At 53.1% G+C, this 16,063-nt stretch overlaps 1 protein-coding gene across 1 annotated transcript; it reads left to right on the forward strand.

Moving 5' to 3' along the window:
• Positions 1 to 6,367: 6,367 nt before the first annotated feature.
• Positions 6,368 to 15,147, forward strand: LOC127315544 (uncharacterized). Its single transcript, XM_071824251.1, has 4 exons — positions 6,368 to 6,721; positions 6,823 to 8,596; positions 9,065 to 10,124; positions 15,105 to 15,147. The coding sequence occupies exons 1-4, from the start codon at positions 6,368 to 6,370 to the stop codon at positions 15,145 to 15,147; spliced, it is 3,231 nt and encodes a 1,076-aa protein (XP_071680352.1).
• Positions 15,148 to 16,063: the final 916 nt, after the last annotated feature.

The following is a 16,063-nucleotide window of genomic DNA, read 5'->3' on the forward strand; positions in this document are numbered from 1 at the left end:
TTCATATTCATCCTCATTCTAATTACCTTGAGCTTCTGAGAACCAACTTCAGGTTGGGTGGTTAGGAGGGTGGTTGTACCCCCAGCCCACCAGAGTTCAAACCCCAGGTTTGACATCTGTGTGTCTCATAAAGGCGGAATATTCTTTCAGTGGGAGGCGACGTTCCCGTCGACAGCGAGGCACCTGTGGTGACTTCGTCAATTTCAAGATCCAATCCGCCGGCTCGGTCTTCCGGAGGTGCTCATAGGGGTAGGGTGTGCGTGTGTGCGTTCATAGGGGTGAGTGTATGCGCGTGTATGTGAGAACCTGCGTTTGTACTGTGTTTCTCAAAAAAAAATTACCTTGAGCTTCTGGAGGAGTGAGCGGTGAAGACGAGGTCGGAGAGGTGGGCAGCTTGTTCCTGCGGCGGTTCCTACGGCGGTTGGCACCTGGTTGGCGGGCTAGAGAGGCGGGCGTGAGCTGCTGCGACGGGAGGAGCTGCACATAGCAAAGAAGTTTATTCATCACTGCAGAATTGCAAAATAAATACTGTGTTCATCATCTTCAAAAATAAATCTACAAACTATAACAGGAATGTAGGGAACAGCTCCATCAGTATTCTAATCCAAGCCTAGTATGAATGAATCTAGAACTAATGGAAACAACATGACCTGCTATTCATTCTGTGTTGAATTTAATTACTAGCTTAGTTTGATTGACCTGCTATTATAATCCATCTTTAGTGCAAAGAGATCCTAGTAAGCAACAGGAACATGATCATCATACTTTGCAGTGTGAAATTTGCATGCTTTGTCTGCCTTCTCTAGAAGGAAATCATGTGTAAGAATCTAATTGATCTGCATGTGGGTTTCCTGTTTCTCGAACCTCGCAAGAAGAAGATTTTGACCACAGTTGCCACTATTGTAAAGCAAAGTTTTTTGATTGGACATGCCTCCGCTGATGCAACCTCACATCTCTAGCTGAGGCACGTACATGTGAATCAGCATGAATAAGAAGCTTCAAAGGACAGCCAGAAATTTCCATCTTTTTCAGAACTAGCGCGGTGGCCCTCGCAATTGCGAGGGCATAATTTTTAGTGGCTTCGAAGTGTTAAAAATTGTAGTAAAATTTAGAATAGTGATGGTATATTGCTCATGATACTTGTGATATATATTATTAATTATGATAAAAAGAGGATCCATCATATTGGCAACCGAGTGCTTTGATATATCATAGAAATTTCTAGTATAACTCTTGTTTTCTGTCTTATGTTGATGTATAATAAATCATGTCAATAATTTACATTAATGTGGTAATATGTAGTTCTTTTCAAAGAGTGGTCAATATGTCCAGATCTAAACATATGGATCATATGCCTGAACCAAATAAATTAGACAATCAAGTATTTGTAGTTTTTAAATTATATTTAAAGAGTACGATGTTTGAGCCTTCAGTGGAATGGTATTGTAAACCGAGATTCAGAATATATGTAATTTTGTTCTTAGGTTCTCTACTCAAATATAAATTTTAGGTGTATTTTGCTTATGTATGTACACTTGGCCATCCACATGCAAAGATCTATACACTCAGGTACATATTGGTCATTTATACCTTATTGTAATAAGTTTAAATCATTTCTTGATGAAATCTTGCTTTAAACTTCTAGCTATTTTTTCGTGCATGTCTCAACTATTCCTATTGAGCTAGCTTACCTAGTGTATCATTTTGTTTCCTGAATGGGCTCCGCTAGGTAGCTATGATTTTTTTTAGGAGTCCACACGTTCTCGAAAAAAAGTTTAGCATGCTTAATTATTAGGAGAGTTCACGTTATTTAGAATGTGAATATGTCTACTCTATATATAAGACATGCCTACTGGGGTTACACGGCTACGTAATTAATAATCTTTGGTTAAATCCTAACCACTTATTTTATAGCTGGTTGGCCAATAATAGTGATGCCAGCGGTTTCGACATGGTGAGGAGTCCCTGCTAATGTACGAAGAGCGGTTTCGATATGGTCAGGTTGCGGTGGATGTTCGAGGACGATAAGAGCTGCCCGAAAAACTTACCCTAGTGGCATGTTGAAAGCTAGTTTTTTTACGGAATACATACAAAGCTAGGTAGCTGATATTACACGCTTACCAATTTAGGGTTTTTTTTAGCAAGACCGATTTAGATTACACAGCTCATCTGGTGTTATATGGGTCGATCTATCACGTCATTGTGTCACGAAATGATATGACTTTATTTTCCAATTAAATTTTATCCACAAATTTTATATCTTTATTTGAAATAATTTAGACGATGTGAATCAACATGGTCGCACAATTAGACATCGGCTATATTGCTTTTAGTTCGTTATACCCGTTTAGAAAAAAGTCACGAAAATTTGTCTAAATTTAGATGTATCTACACACTATTTACTATATAGATACATTCGAACTTAGACTAACTTGCGACTTTTTTCGGAAACGAAGGTGTATTATAAAAAATAAATATATGTTTCTGTGAATTCATATGCTTTTAACTTCTAGCTAGCTAAGCTAGTATACGTAGTGTATGTTATACCATATTCTAGCTAGCTTAGGTGAGTAGTTTCTTTTGTCAAAAAAAAAAAAAGGTGAGTAGTTTCGTTTTCTATCTAATGGACTCGATCAGTTTTGTTTTAACGTACATGTTCTTTTATGGTAGTCACTTTTTAAATGGACGCCTATCCTAGAAAGATAAATTAAGTCCACCATATCTACGGGATGTGCTCCCAGCAGAAAATTGTTTGGCATGTTTTAATTTAATAAAGGACTTGTCTAAACTGAATCCTCTATAAGTACGGGATGTGCTCTATATAAATATTAGACGTGTCAACTGGAACCAAACTATTACGTAATTACTAATCTTTGATTAAATGACAGCCTTTTATTTTATATCTAACTGTTATAATAATTTAGATGATGTGGGTTAATGTGGTGGCTCTATTAAACATCCGCATTTTGCTTTTAGTATATATATATAATAGATGGTAGATTCTCCATTTTGTTTTCACATGTCTTTTGTAAGGATTAGTATGTAGGCTATGTATTTGTAGTATGTATATGTAACAGAGAAGCATATGGAGTAGTTTTTGCCATCTTTGGTGCATTTGAAACAACATAGTGTTTTTCTTTTTCTGCATTTGCGATGCCTATTGTACTATATTCTCGGATGACTTTCCACTAATACTTGGGATTGGGGATTTTGACTTGTAGATTTTGGGAATGCGCTGTAATATATACATTGGGGGAAGAGGGGCCTCACCTGAAATGGAAGCTAGGCCAGAGAGGGAGGGAGGGGAGAGGGGCCTCACCTGCGGCGACGACGATGGTGGCAGTCGGCGGTCGGGGTCCTCGGGGTCAGGCACGAGGCGGATGGTGTCCTTGAGGTTGACCGCCTGCTGGTGGCCGACGAACTGGTGGCACGGCGGCGGCGGTCCAGGGGAGGCGGCAGCATCACGGCGAGGTGAGGAACGAGCAAGGGAGAGGAACGGCAAGGGAGGGAGGGAGGCAGGGGAGAGGGCGCACCTGCGGTGGAGGGCGACGGCAGCGACGGCAGCAGGTGGCGGATCGACGGCGGCAGGGGGCAGCGACGGTGGCGGATCGACTGCGCAGTCGATTTGGGTGTGGGGATTTTTTGGTCGATTCCACACGCCTAAGTCCTGGGACGCGTACCCCCGGCGTTTTGGCGAAAACGCCGGCGGTAATGTTTCTGTCACTTCAGGTGGGACCAAGTGTAGTTACCACGGGCGGAAACGACCAATTCGCCGGGGGTAACTATTTTTTTCCACGGGCGATATCATACTGTTGCCAACCAAAACCCACCGGCGAGCAGCGACGGGCAACACGGAGAGCCGGGAGGCTCCCAGGACTGCTGGTGGGCCCTGGTCCCTCGGGCAACGGCCCGCAATGCTCCGGCACACGTCCTGGCTAATGCAAGGGCGTGCCACCTGACCTATACCTGGTCAGGAAGGTGATGGATTGCTTCAATTAGTTTCCTGCATGGCAAACACGTAAACATTAAATACGAGCCCCGATCGGCTCTTAGGTTGCCCTGTGGATCGGCTCAAAGAGCCGATTACCCCATGATTCACGTTGGGTTTACGATAGCATGGGGATCCTGCTTAATCAAAACCAAGATAAATCAATCTACGACAGTCTAGGGTTTTCACCGCATAACCGGAACATCCTACGCGTAGTTGAGCCTAGCAGATACGTAAGATAATAGAAAACTAGTCCTAAAGAGGCCTAAAAACCAACATAACGTCGATTCCCGGAACAATCCCTCTAGGATCAGCAGACTATACCTTACGCACTACCGGATCGTTCAACCCGTTTGTAAGGCCTAACCATGCGGATATCAAACTAATCCTTGAAGAACAAGGAACGACTATAACAGATCAGATCTACTAAATAAAGACTAAGCAAGATGCTGCCCTTACACCCAAGATAGGTGCAAAGGCAGCTAGATATTGAGGGGCAGCGTAGCTAAACAAGCAGATCATGAAAGTATCGACGTCAGCCCCAAAACATCCACGATAAAGGTGTTGCTCGCCATCAACAAGGCTTCAGCACGAGCAACACCAAGCAACGAATAAAAAGATACTGCCTAGATCGCAAGATGCGATCTAGGCAGCATGACGCTTATCCGGAAGAAACCCTCGAAACAAGGGGTGGCGATGCGCCTAGATTGGTTTGTTGTGAACGTGATCGTCCTCCTTTCTCAATAACCCTAGGTACATATTTATAGTCCGTAGACTTTCTAAATTGGGAAATAAACCTAACTTCATACGAACTAAACTCTATCTCTTAATTCTAAATCTACCATAATATACAAATACACGGGCAGTCTAGCCCAAATTCTCGTACGAGGCCGATTCAGAAACATTTCACGTGCATATTCTCTAAGCCCATTTAATCACGGCCCATCTCCGGACTTGGTTAAAATCTGGTGATAACACATGCCCCCCTGGTTTTGTTAATGATAATTTCAAAACCTCTCTGTTTTTTCTTCGTAGGGTCACGTCGTGGCAGAGCAGAACCGTCACAGTATCCTTTCATCATGATGCCTTGCCTTCTCAACTTCTCTGCACGATTTGACAGTTTTGGCACCACGTCCTCGGAAACCGCCGCAGCATTAAATCTCCACTATATCCCCTTTATTTAACCGCGTCGAGCAGTTCGCTTCTTCATCCCCCCTGCTCCGTACTAGCCATCGGAAAGCCCTCCTCTGCACCATGGACTCCTCCTCCTCCTCTGCCTCATCGGGACTCTCCTCCCTATCCTCTTCCTCTCGTGAGCCGACGCCGGAGTGGGACTCGATAGCGGCGCACGAGGTCCTCGCCCCACCGACGTGGGACAAGGAGGATCATGATTCCTCTGTCTGGTCCAAGGATGACAAGTCCTTGACCGACGGAGAAGACGACTTCCAGTTCCTCGTCGATGGGGAGCTGGAGGCGGAGAGCGAGGACGACCTCTTCTCCTGGGACGACTTCACCTCCTCCGACGAGGAGGAGGAAGAGGAGGATGACACCTCCTCCGACGAGTATCCGCCGGCGAAGCGCTTCCGCGCCGGGTCGGACGACGACGACGACGAGGAGGAGGAGGAGGAAGAAGCCCCTGCCGAGGGCTACGGCAGCAGCGACGAGGAGCTCGCCGGCAGCAGCGCTGACGGCAGCTACGACGGCGACGACGAGGGCAGCGACGGACCTTAGATTAGGGACTACTAGCATAGGACTGGTAGTAGTAATCGGCTCTTCTTTTGTTCTTCCCTTCCTGAGCAATCGGCTCTTCTCTGTAAAAATCCCCTTTTAATCAATGAAGAAAATGTTTCTATGTCGATTTTGTTTTCATATCAATTTTGCCGATTGTCAAAGCAAGTCAACGCGCAAAGAGCCGATGGCAGAGCATCGGCCTTTACCATAAAACGCGAGTAAGGCCAAATCAGTTGCCTATTCAAACGGTAACCTGCAACCCTTATCTGAAAGAGTAAACTCAGATCCCCAAATCGCCGCTCGAACAGATCCAACTTACGGCCACGCGAATCTCAGATCTCAATTGTGCAGATTCAACACCGCAGCGAATCCAATGGCGGAATCATCCAATGCCAACGCTACGGTCTCTGGCCTGAAGTTAATCCTCAACCGCTCCTTGCTATCCGAGCATAGTGTTAGAATTAACAGCAAACATCTGAATTAATGTCTCATTCCGTCATCCCGCCGCCTCCTTCCTCCGCGACGGCGCCCAGCTGCCGGCGCCGAGCTCTCCAACCTCTCCGCCCTCACTTCCACCCTTACAATCTCCGTCCTAGACCCAGTAGAACCCTAGCCTCTACCACTTTGGTATCAGATTGCCTAGGTCTCATGGGCTCCAACAGCCCCCCCGTCGACACCATCGCCGCCACGTCCACCGCCGCCACCAACACCACCCCCGCCGCCATGACCGGCGCCCACGCGCTGCAGGGGGCCGCCGCCGCAACCGGAGACCAGGCCGCCGCCGCTCCCACGGGCCTCGACCTCCTGCCCGCTACCTTGGCGGACCTCGCCGACAGCCTCCGCGCCATCCGCTTCGAGCTCGCGGAGATCAAGGCCGGCCAGCACCCGCCGCCCCCACCGGCCGCCGTTCCGCCGCCACCCCCACCGGCCGCTGTTCCGCCGCCGCCCCACCGGCCGCCGCTCCGCCGCCGCCCCCACCGGCCGCCTCCGCCGCCAGCAATGGCCGGCCCGCGTGGTGGCCGCCGTCGCCCTCGCCGATCCCCACATGGACCGACGCGTCGCCCGTCTACACTCATACTGCGGCGCGGACGACGGTTCAGCAGCCCGCCCACCGCCCTGGCGGTCCTGGCGGGTTTACGGGCCCCTTCGCCGCGAGCACGTCCTTCAACCCGGGCCGCCAGGAGGGCGCCCCCGAGGTTCCGCCTTTGGCACAGCAGCCGCCCCGCTTCACTAAGCTGGAGTTCGCCACCTACGACGGCGCCACCGACCCCCTGAACTGGCTGAACCAGTGTGAGCAGTTTTTTCGGGGGCAGCGGACGCTCAGCACCGACCGCACATGGATCGCCTCCTATCACCTACGGGGCGCCGCGCAGACTTGGTACTACGCCCTCGAGCAGGACGAGGGCGGGATGCCGCCCTGGGAGCGTTTCCGCGACCTGTGCCTCCAGCGGTTTGGGCCGACCCTCCGTGGCAGCCGCCTCGCTGAGCTGGGACGCCTCGCCTTCACCACCACGGTCCAGGACTTCGCCGACCGCTTTCAGGCGCTCGCGTGCCATGCCCCGGGCGTCTCGGCACGGCAGCGCGCCGATCTCTTCGTCGGCGGCCTCCCCGACTACATCCGCGTCGACGTCGAGATGCGCGAGCCGGCGGACCTGCAGACGGCCATGTACTACGCACGAGCCTACGAGCAGCGCGCCCTCGCCATGCAGCAGGTCTACGCGCAACGTGGCAGCGCTCGTCCCGCGCCCCGACCCGCTCCGACACCCACCGCCCCGCCGCGCCCCGCACCGGCCGCTGCGCCCGCAGGCCCTCCTGCGCCGACTCGCCCCTTCAAGCGGCTGACGGCTGCGGAGCAGCTTGAGCGGCGCCGCCAGGGGCTGTGCTTCAACTGCGACGAGAAGTACGCACCGGGCCACACGTGCGCCCGCCTCTTCTACCTGGAGACCGTCGACGACGCCGACGTGGAGACCCTCACCGCCGAGCTCGCGGCCGCCACCGTCACTGAGGCCGGTGTCACGACCTACGCGCCAGTCGACGCGTCCACCTTCGTCGTCTCTCTCCATGCTATGGCGGGCATCAAGACGGCAAAGACGATGCTGCTCCCGGTGACGATCAATGGGGAGCGTCTCACTGCGCTGGTGGACACGGGCTCCACGCACAACTTCCTGTCCAACACCGCCATGCGCCGCCTCGCTCTCCAGCCGGCGGGATCGGAGAAGTACAGCGTCACCGTCGCCAACGGGGATCGTCTTACGTGCCAGGGCGTGGCGCGACAGGTTCCCATGCTCGTGGGCGACGAGCCGTTCGCCATCGACTGCGTCGGCATCGACTTGGGCTGCTACGACTTCATCCTCGGCCTCGACTTCCTGAGCACTTTAGGCCCCATCCTGTGGGACCTCGACGCGCCGTCCCTCATCTTCTGGCGCGAGGGCGGCCGCCGTGTTCACTGGATGGGCGTGGGCAGCACTGGCACATCCCCGCAGCTCCACCTGATGGCCGCCGCGCTAGACGAGGCGCATCCGCTCCTGGCCGACTTACTGCAGCAGCACGGCGACCTCTTCGACGAGCCGCAGGGCCTCCCTCCCTCGCGACCCTGTGACCACCGCATCCACCTGCTGCCAAACACGGCACCCGTAGCGGTGCGGCCGTACCGGTACCCCCAGCTGCAGAAGGACGAGCTCGAGCGCCAGGTGGCGGTCATGCTCGCTCAGGGCATCATCCGGATCTCGACGTCACCGTTCTGCGCCCCCGTGCTCCTGGTGCGCAAGACCGACGGCACGTGGCGTTTCTGCATCGACTTCCGCGCCCTCAACACCGTCACGTCCAAGGACAAGTTCCCCACCCCCGTCGTGGATGAGCTCCTGGACGAGCTGCATGGCACGCGCTTCTTCACCAAGCTCGACTTGCGCTCGGGCTATCATCAGGTGCGCATGCACCCGGACGACATCGCCAAGACGGCGTTCCGCACTCACCATGGCCACTACGAGTTTTTGGTGATGCCGTTCGGCCTCTCCAATGCGCCGGCGACCTTCCAGGCTCTGATGAACGACGTGCTCAGCCCCTACTTACACCGCTTTGTGCTTGTTTTCTTTGATGATATTTTGATCTACAGCGCATCCTGGGCGGAGCACCTGCAGCACGTGGCCATCATCTTCGACGAGCTTCGAGCGCATCGTCTTCACCTCAAGCGCTCGAAGTGCTCGTTTGGCACGACCTCCGTCGCATATTTGGGCCACGTCATCTCCGCCGACGGTGTCGCGATGGACGCGGACAAGGTCGCTGCCGTCGCCGCCTGGCCAACGCCCCAGTCGCCACGAGCTCTTCGCGGATTTTTGGGCCTCGCAGGATACTACCGGCGATACATCCAGGACTTCGGCCTCATCGCCGCGCCCCTTACGCGCCTGCTTCGCCGCGACGCTTTCTCTTGGGACGAGGAGGCGGCCACGGCCTTCGCCGCCCTGCAGCGGGCACTCACGACGGGTCCCGTTCTTCAGATGCCGGACTTCGACGAGCCGTTCGTGGTGGACTGCGACGCCTCCGGCATTGGCTTCGGCGCCGTCCTTCACCAGGGCGAGGGTCCACTCGCCTTCTTCAGTCGCCCCTTCGCCGCGCGCCACCACAAGCTCGCCGCATATGAACGCGAGCTGATCGGGCTGGTCCAGGCGGTGCGCCACTGGCGGGCGTACCTTTGGGGCCGAACATTCCGTGTGCGCACGGACCACTACAGCCTGAAGTTCTTGCTGGATCAGCGCCTCTCCACCGTGCCGCAACATCAGTGGATCAGCAAGCTCTTCGGCTTCGACTTCACCGTCGAGTACCGCCCCGGCCGCCTCAACACAGTCGCCGACGCCCTGTCCCGCCGAGACGTTGACGACACTGCGGACGCGCCCACAGTCGGTGCAGCCCTCTGCATCCACTCCGGGCCATCTTTCGCCTTCATCGACGAGGTTCGCCGCGCTACTGCCACGGCTGCGGATGCGCAGCAGCTGCGCCAGCGCCTGGCCGACGGTGAGCTGGCCGCGCCATGGCGCCTGGACAAGGGACTACTCCTCCATGGACGCCGCATCTTCGTGCCGGATCATGGAGACCTGCGCCACCAGGCCTTGTCCTTGGCGCATTCTGCAGGTCACGAGGGCGTCCAGAAGACCCTGCACCGTCTCCGCGCTGATTTTTACATCCCAGGGGATGGCGCCCTGGTGCGAGACTGGGTGCGGGCGTGTGTCACATGCCAGCGGAACAAGACGGAGACGCTCCGTCCGGCGGGCTTGCTGCAGCCGTTGGACGTGCCGTCCCAGGTGTGGGCGGACATCTCCCTGGACTTCATCGAGGGGCTGCCGAAGGTTGGCGGCAAGTCCGTCATCCTCACGGTGGTTGACATGACCCAGCCTCCAGCCCCCAGCCTCCCGTACCCCCAGCCTCCCAGCCCTAGCCGCCGCCGCCGCCGGTAGCGCCGCCGGGGCAAAGATCCACGGGGCGTGGCGGCGGCGGGGGCCCTTCCTCGTCGACGCATGGTAGACGGCGGCCGGATCTCCCTCCCTCGAGCATGGCGGACGCGCGGATGGGATGGGCGGCGGCGGCCTGCGCTGCGCCCCCTTCTCCCGTCGGCTCTCCCCTGGTGGATCGGCCGGCACGGTTGGGATGGGCGGCGGCGGCCTGCCTGCGCCCTCCTCCCGTCGGCTCTCCGCAGCACTCCGGCAGGGGCTGGTGGTGGGCGGCGGCCAGGCCCATGGCCTGCGCCATTTTCCCCCGCCTCTCGCCGGTGAGTGGAGGCGATCTCGGGCTTAACCCGCGACACGAGGTCGCCCGGGGCAGCAGCCTTGGGTACGACGGTGGAGGTGGCCCTCTTCTTCGCCGGAGAGGGTCGGCCTGCGGTTGGTGGTGGTGGATCTATCGATCTATCACCGCGTTCCAGCGGCGAGATGGAGATGCATGGAAGCCGGCGACGGAGTCGCCGGTGGAGGGTTGGAGTGGCCAGCCCAGGATGGTCGCCGACGTGGGGGTCCGACCTGAATAAAGACGGTGGTCCTAGGGTCTCTCTTGCGTGAAGAGGAAGACCTACCGGAGGCCTGGACTCGTGATCTAGCCGGAGTGTTGAGTTCCGGAAGGCTCCGCCGGCGAATGTAACAGTGTTTTTTGCCTAGAGTTTGCTGGATCGGTGGTATTCGGTCGTGCGCACCCATGCTTTTATTCCGACTGATTGGTTCTGGAGGGAGCGGCGCGAAGCTCTTTTTCTGTGTTGACATCAAGTGACTATGGATCCATGATGAAAGTCGGAAGAAGAGAAGTTCATGAAGGCCGGAGGGGAGGACTAGCTAAGGGAGGTTCAAGTCTCCGCGCTGTTGAGGGACTTGCTTGGTGTTCCGGGCTTCACAGCAGCGGTATGAAAGTGGGGGTGACAACACAGGTGAAGTTCAGAGTCCTACCTTTCAGGGTGAAAACCCAAGGTCTGACCTTAACTGGTTGTGCCTGGCAATGACCTTGTTGGAGGCATTGTTTTGAGAGCGGGGACTATCTTCAGGGTGAAAACCTAAGATCGTTGATCAGACGACGACGGTGTTAGAGCACTGTTCCCTTCTTGGAGGCGTCGTTTTTGGAGAGTCTGTATTTCAGGTGTTGTTTTGGCGGTGGATGTATTGCTGTTGTTAGGCCCGAGATACTGTAGCGGGACTTTTGTTTCTTAGTTTTCTTTTCCTTTTTTTGGCTGTGTGCATCCGTAGTGCCATTAGGGTGGTGCGTTGTTGCAGAGGCTGGGTGTAATTGGTATCTTTTTGATATTAATATATTCCCTTTATCGAAAAAATTAATTTTTAGGTATCAGACATTCTGCTGCCGCATCCTTCTCTTCCAAATTCTCTCTGTCTTGGCCCTCGTTCTACCGAGAGTCCTGCCCATTTGATTTCATGCAAGGCCAATAGAATTCCCTTCGTGAACTAGAATTTAGATCTAACTTCTTGGGCCGACTGCTTACGAGCCTGGCCTAATCCTCCTGAAGATTGGGTTTCATGGTACAATAGAATATCCAAAACTCACCAAGCCACCTGGGAAACCACAGGAATAGCCGATGCTTTAGCTTTATCACTGTCTCCCCTTGAGAAACATGAAAACCTTCTGAAAACCATCGGCTACTTTTGGTCTGATGCTTTGAATTGCTTCATGTTTGGCCATGGCCCCATGACACCAACCCTACTAGACGTGGCCATGATCACTGGTCTAGACATTGCATCCCCAAGCCCCTCTGCTTTTATGCTGCCAAAGGTCCCTTTCACACTCTCTTCCAAAACAGAGTGCACAAACTGGGGTGCTTATCTTCGACGCCACATGAAAAACAAAGGCCCTGTAACAGAGAAAGAACACACGGCCTTCCTGAATTTCTGGTTGGAACACTTCATATTCTGTGGCCCTTCACTTGCTCCAACCAAGAATTACCTTTCCTTGGCCTATGAACTTGCCAGAGGCACCCATCTTGGCATTGGCAAACTGTTCCTTGGAGAGGTCTATCGATATCTCCAACTAATGTCTGTCAAACTATTTTCCCAAAAGACAGTCAAAACAGGAGGTCCCTGGTGGTTTATTCAGCTATGGGCTCAGCTGTATTTCCAGAACCATGTCCCAAACTTTCCACCTTTGGCCACTTGCACCTTTCCAGATACTAACGGGAAGCCAATCCGGTGCACTAGCTACGGCCAAGCTCTATATAGCCTCCCAGGTAGTAAACTGACCCTCAAGGAAGCATTGGAGTGGTTCAGAATTTTCTACCAAGGCCTGGACAATCCTCTCTTCTTTCCTTATACGGAGTGTGAAAATTTCGAAAATCCAGTTTCCTTCAGGCTAGACAGCTTTGCCGATGACGCCAGCACCCGGCAATTGTATTCCATCATGATCCGTCCCTGCTTCCTTCCAGTTGGCATGAGCACCTCAAACAGGATCATCAAACCTGGTTATGAGTCTTATCAGCCGGTCGTAGCAGCCCGGCAGCTTGGTCTTGGGCAGGTATCTCCCCATTTCTTCCTCCACCACTTGACAGAGAGTAGAGCTGAGCTGCCCGACGTCCTCACCGGTCAGAGGTGTTACTCTTTCTTTGATGCTCTAGCCATCCCAGTTCCTCACAACCTCTCTTTTACCTCATCAACCGATGGTTTTGAGACCTGGTGGTCAATGTGGAAGACTCATGCCTTCCGGAGAGCTCTGGGACCATTGCTGAAACAACTTGATGCTGAATATGATATCCCTGCAGAACAGGTACCACTACTCACGAATTATCTTGAATTGGCTTACAATGATTTCTTTTCTTTTATAACCTTGCTCTGTCTCCTTGCAGCAACAAGACGGTCCAGAACCTGTACATGATGACGGCTCCCCCTTCAGATTCCTCCCACCAGCTCCGGTGGTCCTCTTCTGCAAAAACTCACCACCCTTGAAAAAGGTTGTGATGCAGAGCCAGCCGATGATGCCAAAATCGGCTTCCAAGAGCAGAGTATCTTCTGGGCCAGCTGCCCCCCGAGCCTCAGTCAAGGCGAGAACAGCAGTGAGGAAAGTAGCTGCCAGGAAGACCTTGAAGCGCCAAAGCCCTACCCCAGCTCAAGAAAGTTTGCACGTAAGCTGATCCATGCCTTGGCTGATTTCATCTATCCTTCTAGGCTTCTGTAACATGCTTGTATTTCTTTTACAGGCCTCTACTGAAGAAAACTCCAGCGAGGAGACACAGTCCAGTCGAAGGGACTCGAGTTCGGGCAACTCTGGGAAAACCACCACGCAGAGCCAGCCAGACTTGCCACCGTCGGCTTCCAAGAAAAGGTCAGCTCCTGAACCTGCTACTTCCCAAGCTCCAATCAAAGCAGGACAGGGCGGTCTACGCACAAAGAGCCGATGCATCAAGAGAGCTCGCAAGGAACCGCAAACCTCTTCATTAAACCAGGAGATTTCGAATGTAATTACCCTCCATGCTCTCCTTGGCTCATATTTCATGCTAACCCATTGCTGTTCTCATCGGCTAACCACTTCCTTTGCAGACTGATGACACCTCTAGTGGGGAAGTCGAGGAGGTACTGATGCCATCCGCCACCCTGGACCTAGCAACTTCTAAAAGTGCAGCTGACAAGGTTGCCAACTTGGCCAAGCCCACAGCAGAAACACAAGAGCCGAGCACCTCTTCATCGGTTGTTCCTCTGGTCTTAGGAGAGGTACACTCTCTTCCCTTAGCTCTACCCTTCTCTTTCGCTGTATACTGACGTTGTTCTTGTTGTTTGTCAGGGTTATGACCTCTCAAGCTTGCTAACGTTCGACCCTGAATCCATCGAACCAGCTACTTCTAAAGCAAGTGAGGAGTCGGGACCCAGCGATACACATGGTCAACTCCAGCATCTCAAGGCCCTTCTCTCCTCCTCAATTGAGACATTGGTTGAAGACCCCGAGGAAGTGAAGAGCATTCTTGAAGACATCGAGCCTCATCTCCCGGTGACGTTGCAGGTGAAACTCTGGCCAGTTGTGACTCTGTCTGCCTACAGGTCAAGGGTGAAATTGGCTCGTCAGCGAATCGACCTACGCCACGCCCAGCTTCCATTGAAAGCCGATATTGCAGACAAATGTCAGCGGCTTAATGAGAAAAAGGCAGCTTTGGACGCCAAAACTGACACCTCTGTCAGCACTGCTGAACTTGAGACCTTGCGAAAGGAGTTGGAGGACCTTGAAGAGAGGGTCCGGGCAACCAAACAGCTCATCCAAGATAAGGAAGCTCTTATTGCCCACTCCCACGAGGAAGCAGAAGGCCTCAAAGCTGAACTGAAGACTGATCTGGCCGAAATACGTGCCCTGAACAAGCAGCTGGTGACAGGCAATGACGAAGATGATGAGGCCGAGATCGCCGAGGTGGATCGTGTTCGTGCTGACGCCCTCCATGCCCTTGAGGCATTCCTTCAGTAGAGCCTCTCTATGTAACCTGATAACTGCTCAATTGAGCTTGTACCTCTAGAGTCGATGGCTGTGCATCGACTTTTTTTTTTACTGGCCGATTTCGTGCATCGGCCCCATATTTCATTGTTCGTTATCCCATATTAGGTGCCCCCGAGCCGAATCTTTCAAGTAATTAAAGATATCGGCTCTCCAGTTATCCGATTCCAGGAACTGTACCTGAACATCGGCTCATCAAATGCGGATATAACTTTTGCTGATAAATGTTGGTCGTGGCTTATCCCCATGACCAATGTCAATCTCTTCTAGCTCATCAGCCGATGTAAACCCATATCCTAGCTTCCCGTCGCCTGCTAGATCAATGCTGAACACAGGCAGAACGTATGGTGAGGATAATTTTGGCCGATTGCTGGAATCGGCCTCCTTTTTGATTGTATTGCTCAATGAAGGTTTACAACTTATTTGTGCTCCCCTACAGGAGGGAGTCTCCCTACTACGACTACGTGACAGGCTTGAAGTGAGATCATTGCTTTTTATTTTTTGGGGCCGATCGCAGGGATCGGCCTTGCCACGTATGTCGATGGATGTTGTTCTTGCTACTCTGTCAGGCCGGTGGATAAGACCAGCCTCAACCCGTTTTTTGTAACTTCGATGCGATCACAGCCGTCCAAACTGACTCCAGAGAGCGGCTCTTGGTCTTCCGAGTCCCAGATATTCATGGCGGCTATTGAGACCTCGATCGAGTCATCTGCATGCACGACTTCCACTTCATCTCCATCCCATTGTATCAGGCACTGGTGCATTGTAGATGGAATGCAGCAGTTGGCGTGAATCCAATCCCTCCCTAGCAGGACAACGTAGGTGCTTTTGCTGTCGACGATGAAGAATGATGTAGGGATGGTTTTTCGGCCTACGGTTAGCTCCACGTTCAGAACGCCTTGCGTCTCTGATGCTTGGCCGTTGAAGTCGTTTAGTGTGACGTTGGTTTTGATCAGATCTGCGCTAGAGCGTCCCAAACGCCGCAGCATGGAGTATGACATTATATTGACTGCCGCTCCCGTGTCAACCAACATCTTGCCGACGGGCTGCCCATGGATATAACCTTTTAGGTACAGGGCCTTCATATGTTTGTAGCCCTTCTCTCGTGGCTTTTCAAATATAACTGGCCGTGGACCGCAGTCAAACTGTGCTATCGGCACTTCTTCGGTTCCTGGAGCACGAAACTCCGACGGAAGTATGAACACCATATTTGTGCCAGCCGATGTACTCGCATCGGCTTTTACTTGCTTGGGGCGCCATTCTTTCTTCTGTGGACGACTCTCCTCGTCCAAAGTTTGCTGAATTTTCACGGCCAGATCGGGCCGCGCTTTCCTCAACGTGTGCAGGTATTGCGCCTCGGCTTGCTCCAAGCTACGTAGCCGCTGAACCCTACGCTTT

The sequence above is a fragment of the Lolium perenne genome, chromosome 7 (assembly GCF_019359855.2).
Source record: "Lolium perenne isolate Kyuss_39 chromosome 7, Kyuss_2.0, whole genome shotgun sequence".
NCBI classification, from domain to species: domain Eukaryota; kingdom Viridiplantae; phylum Streptophyta; class Magnoliopsida; order Poales; family Poaceae; genus Lolium; species Lolium perenne.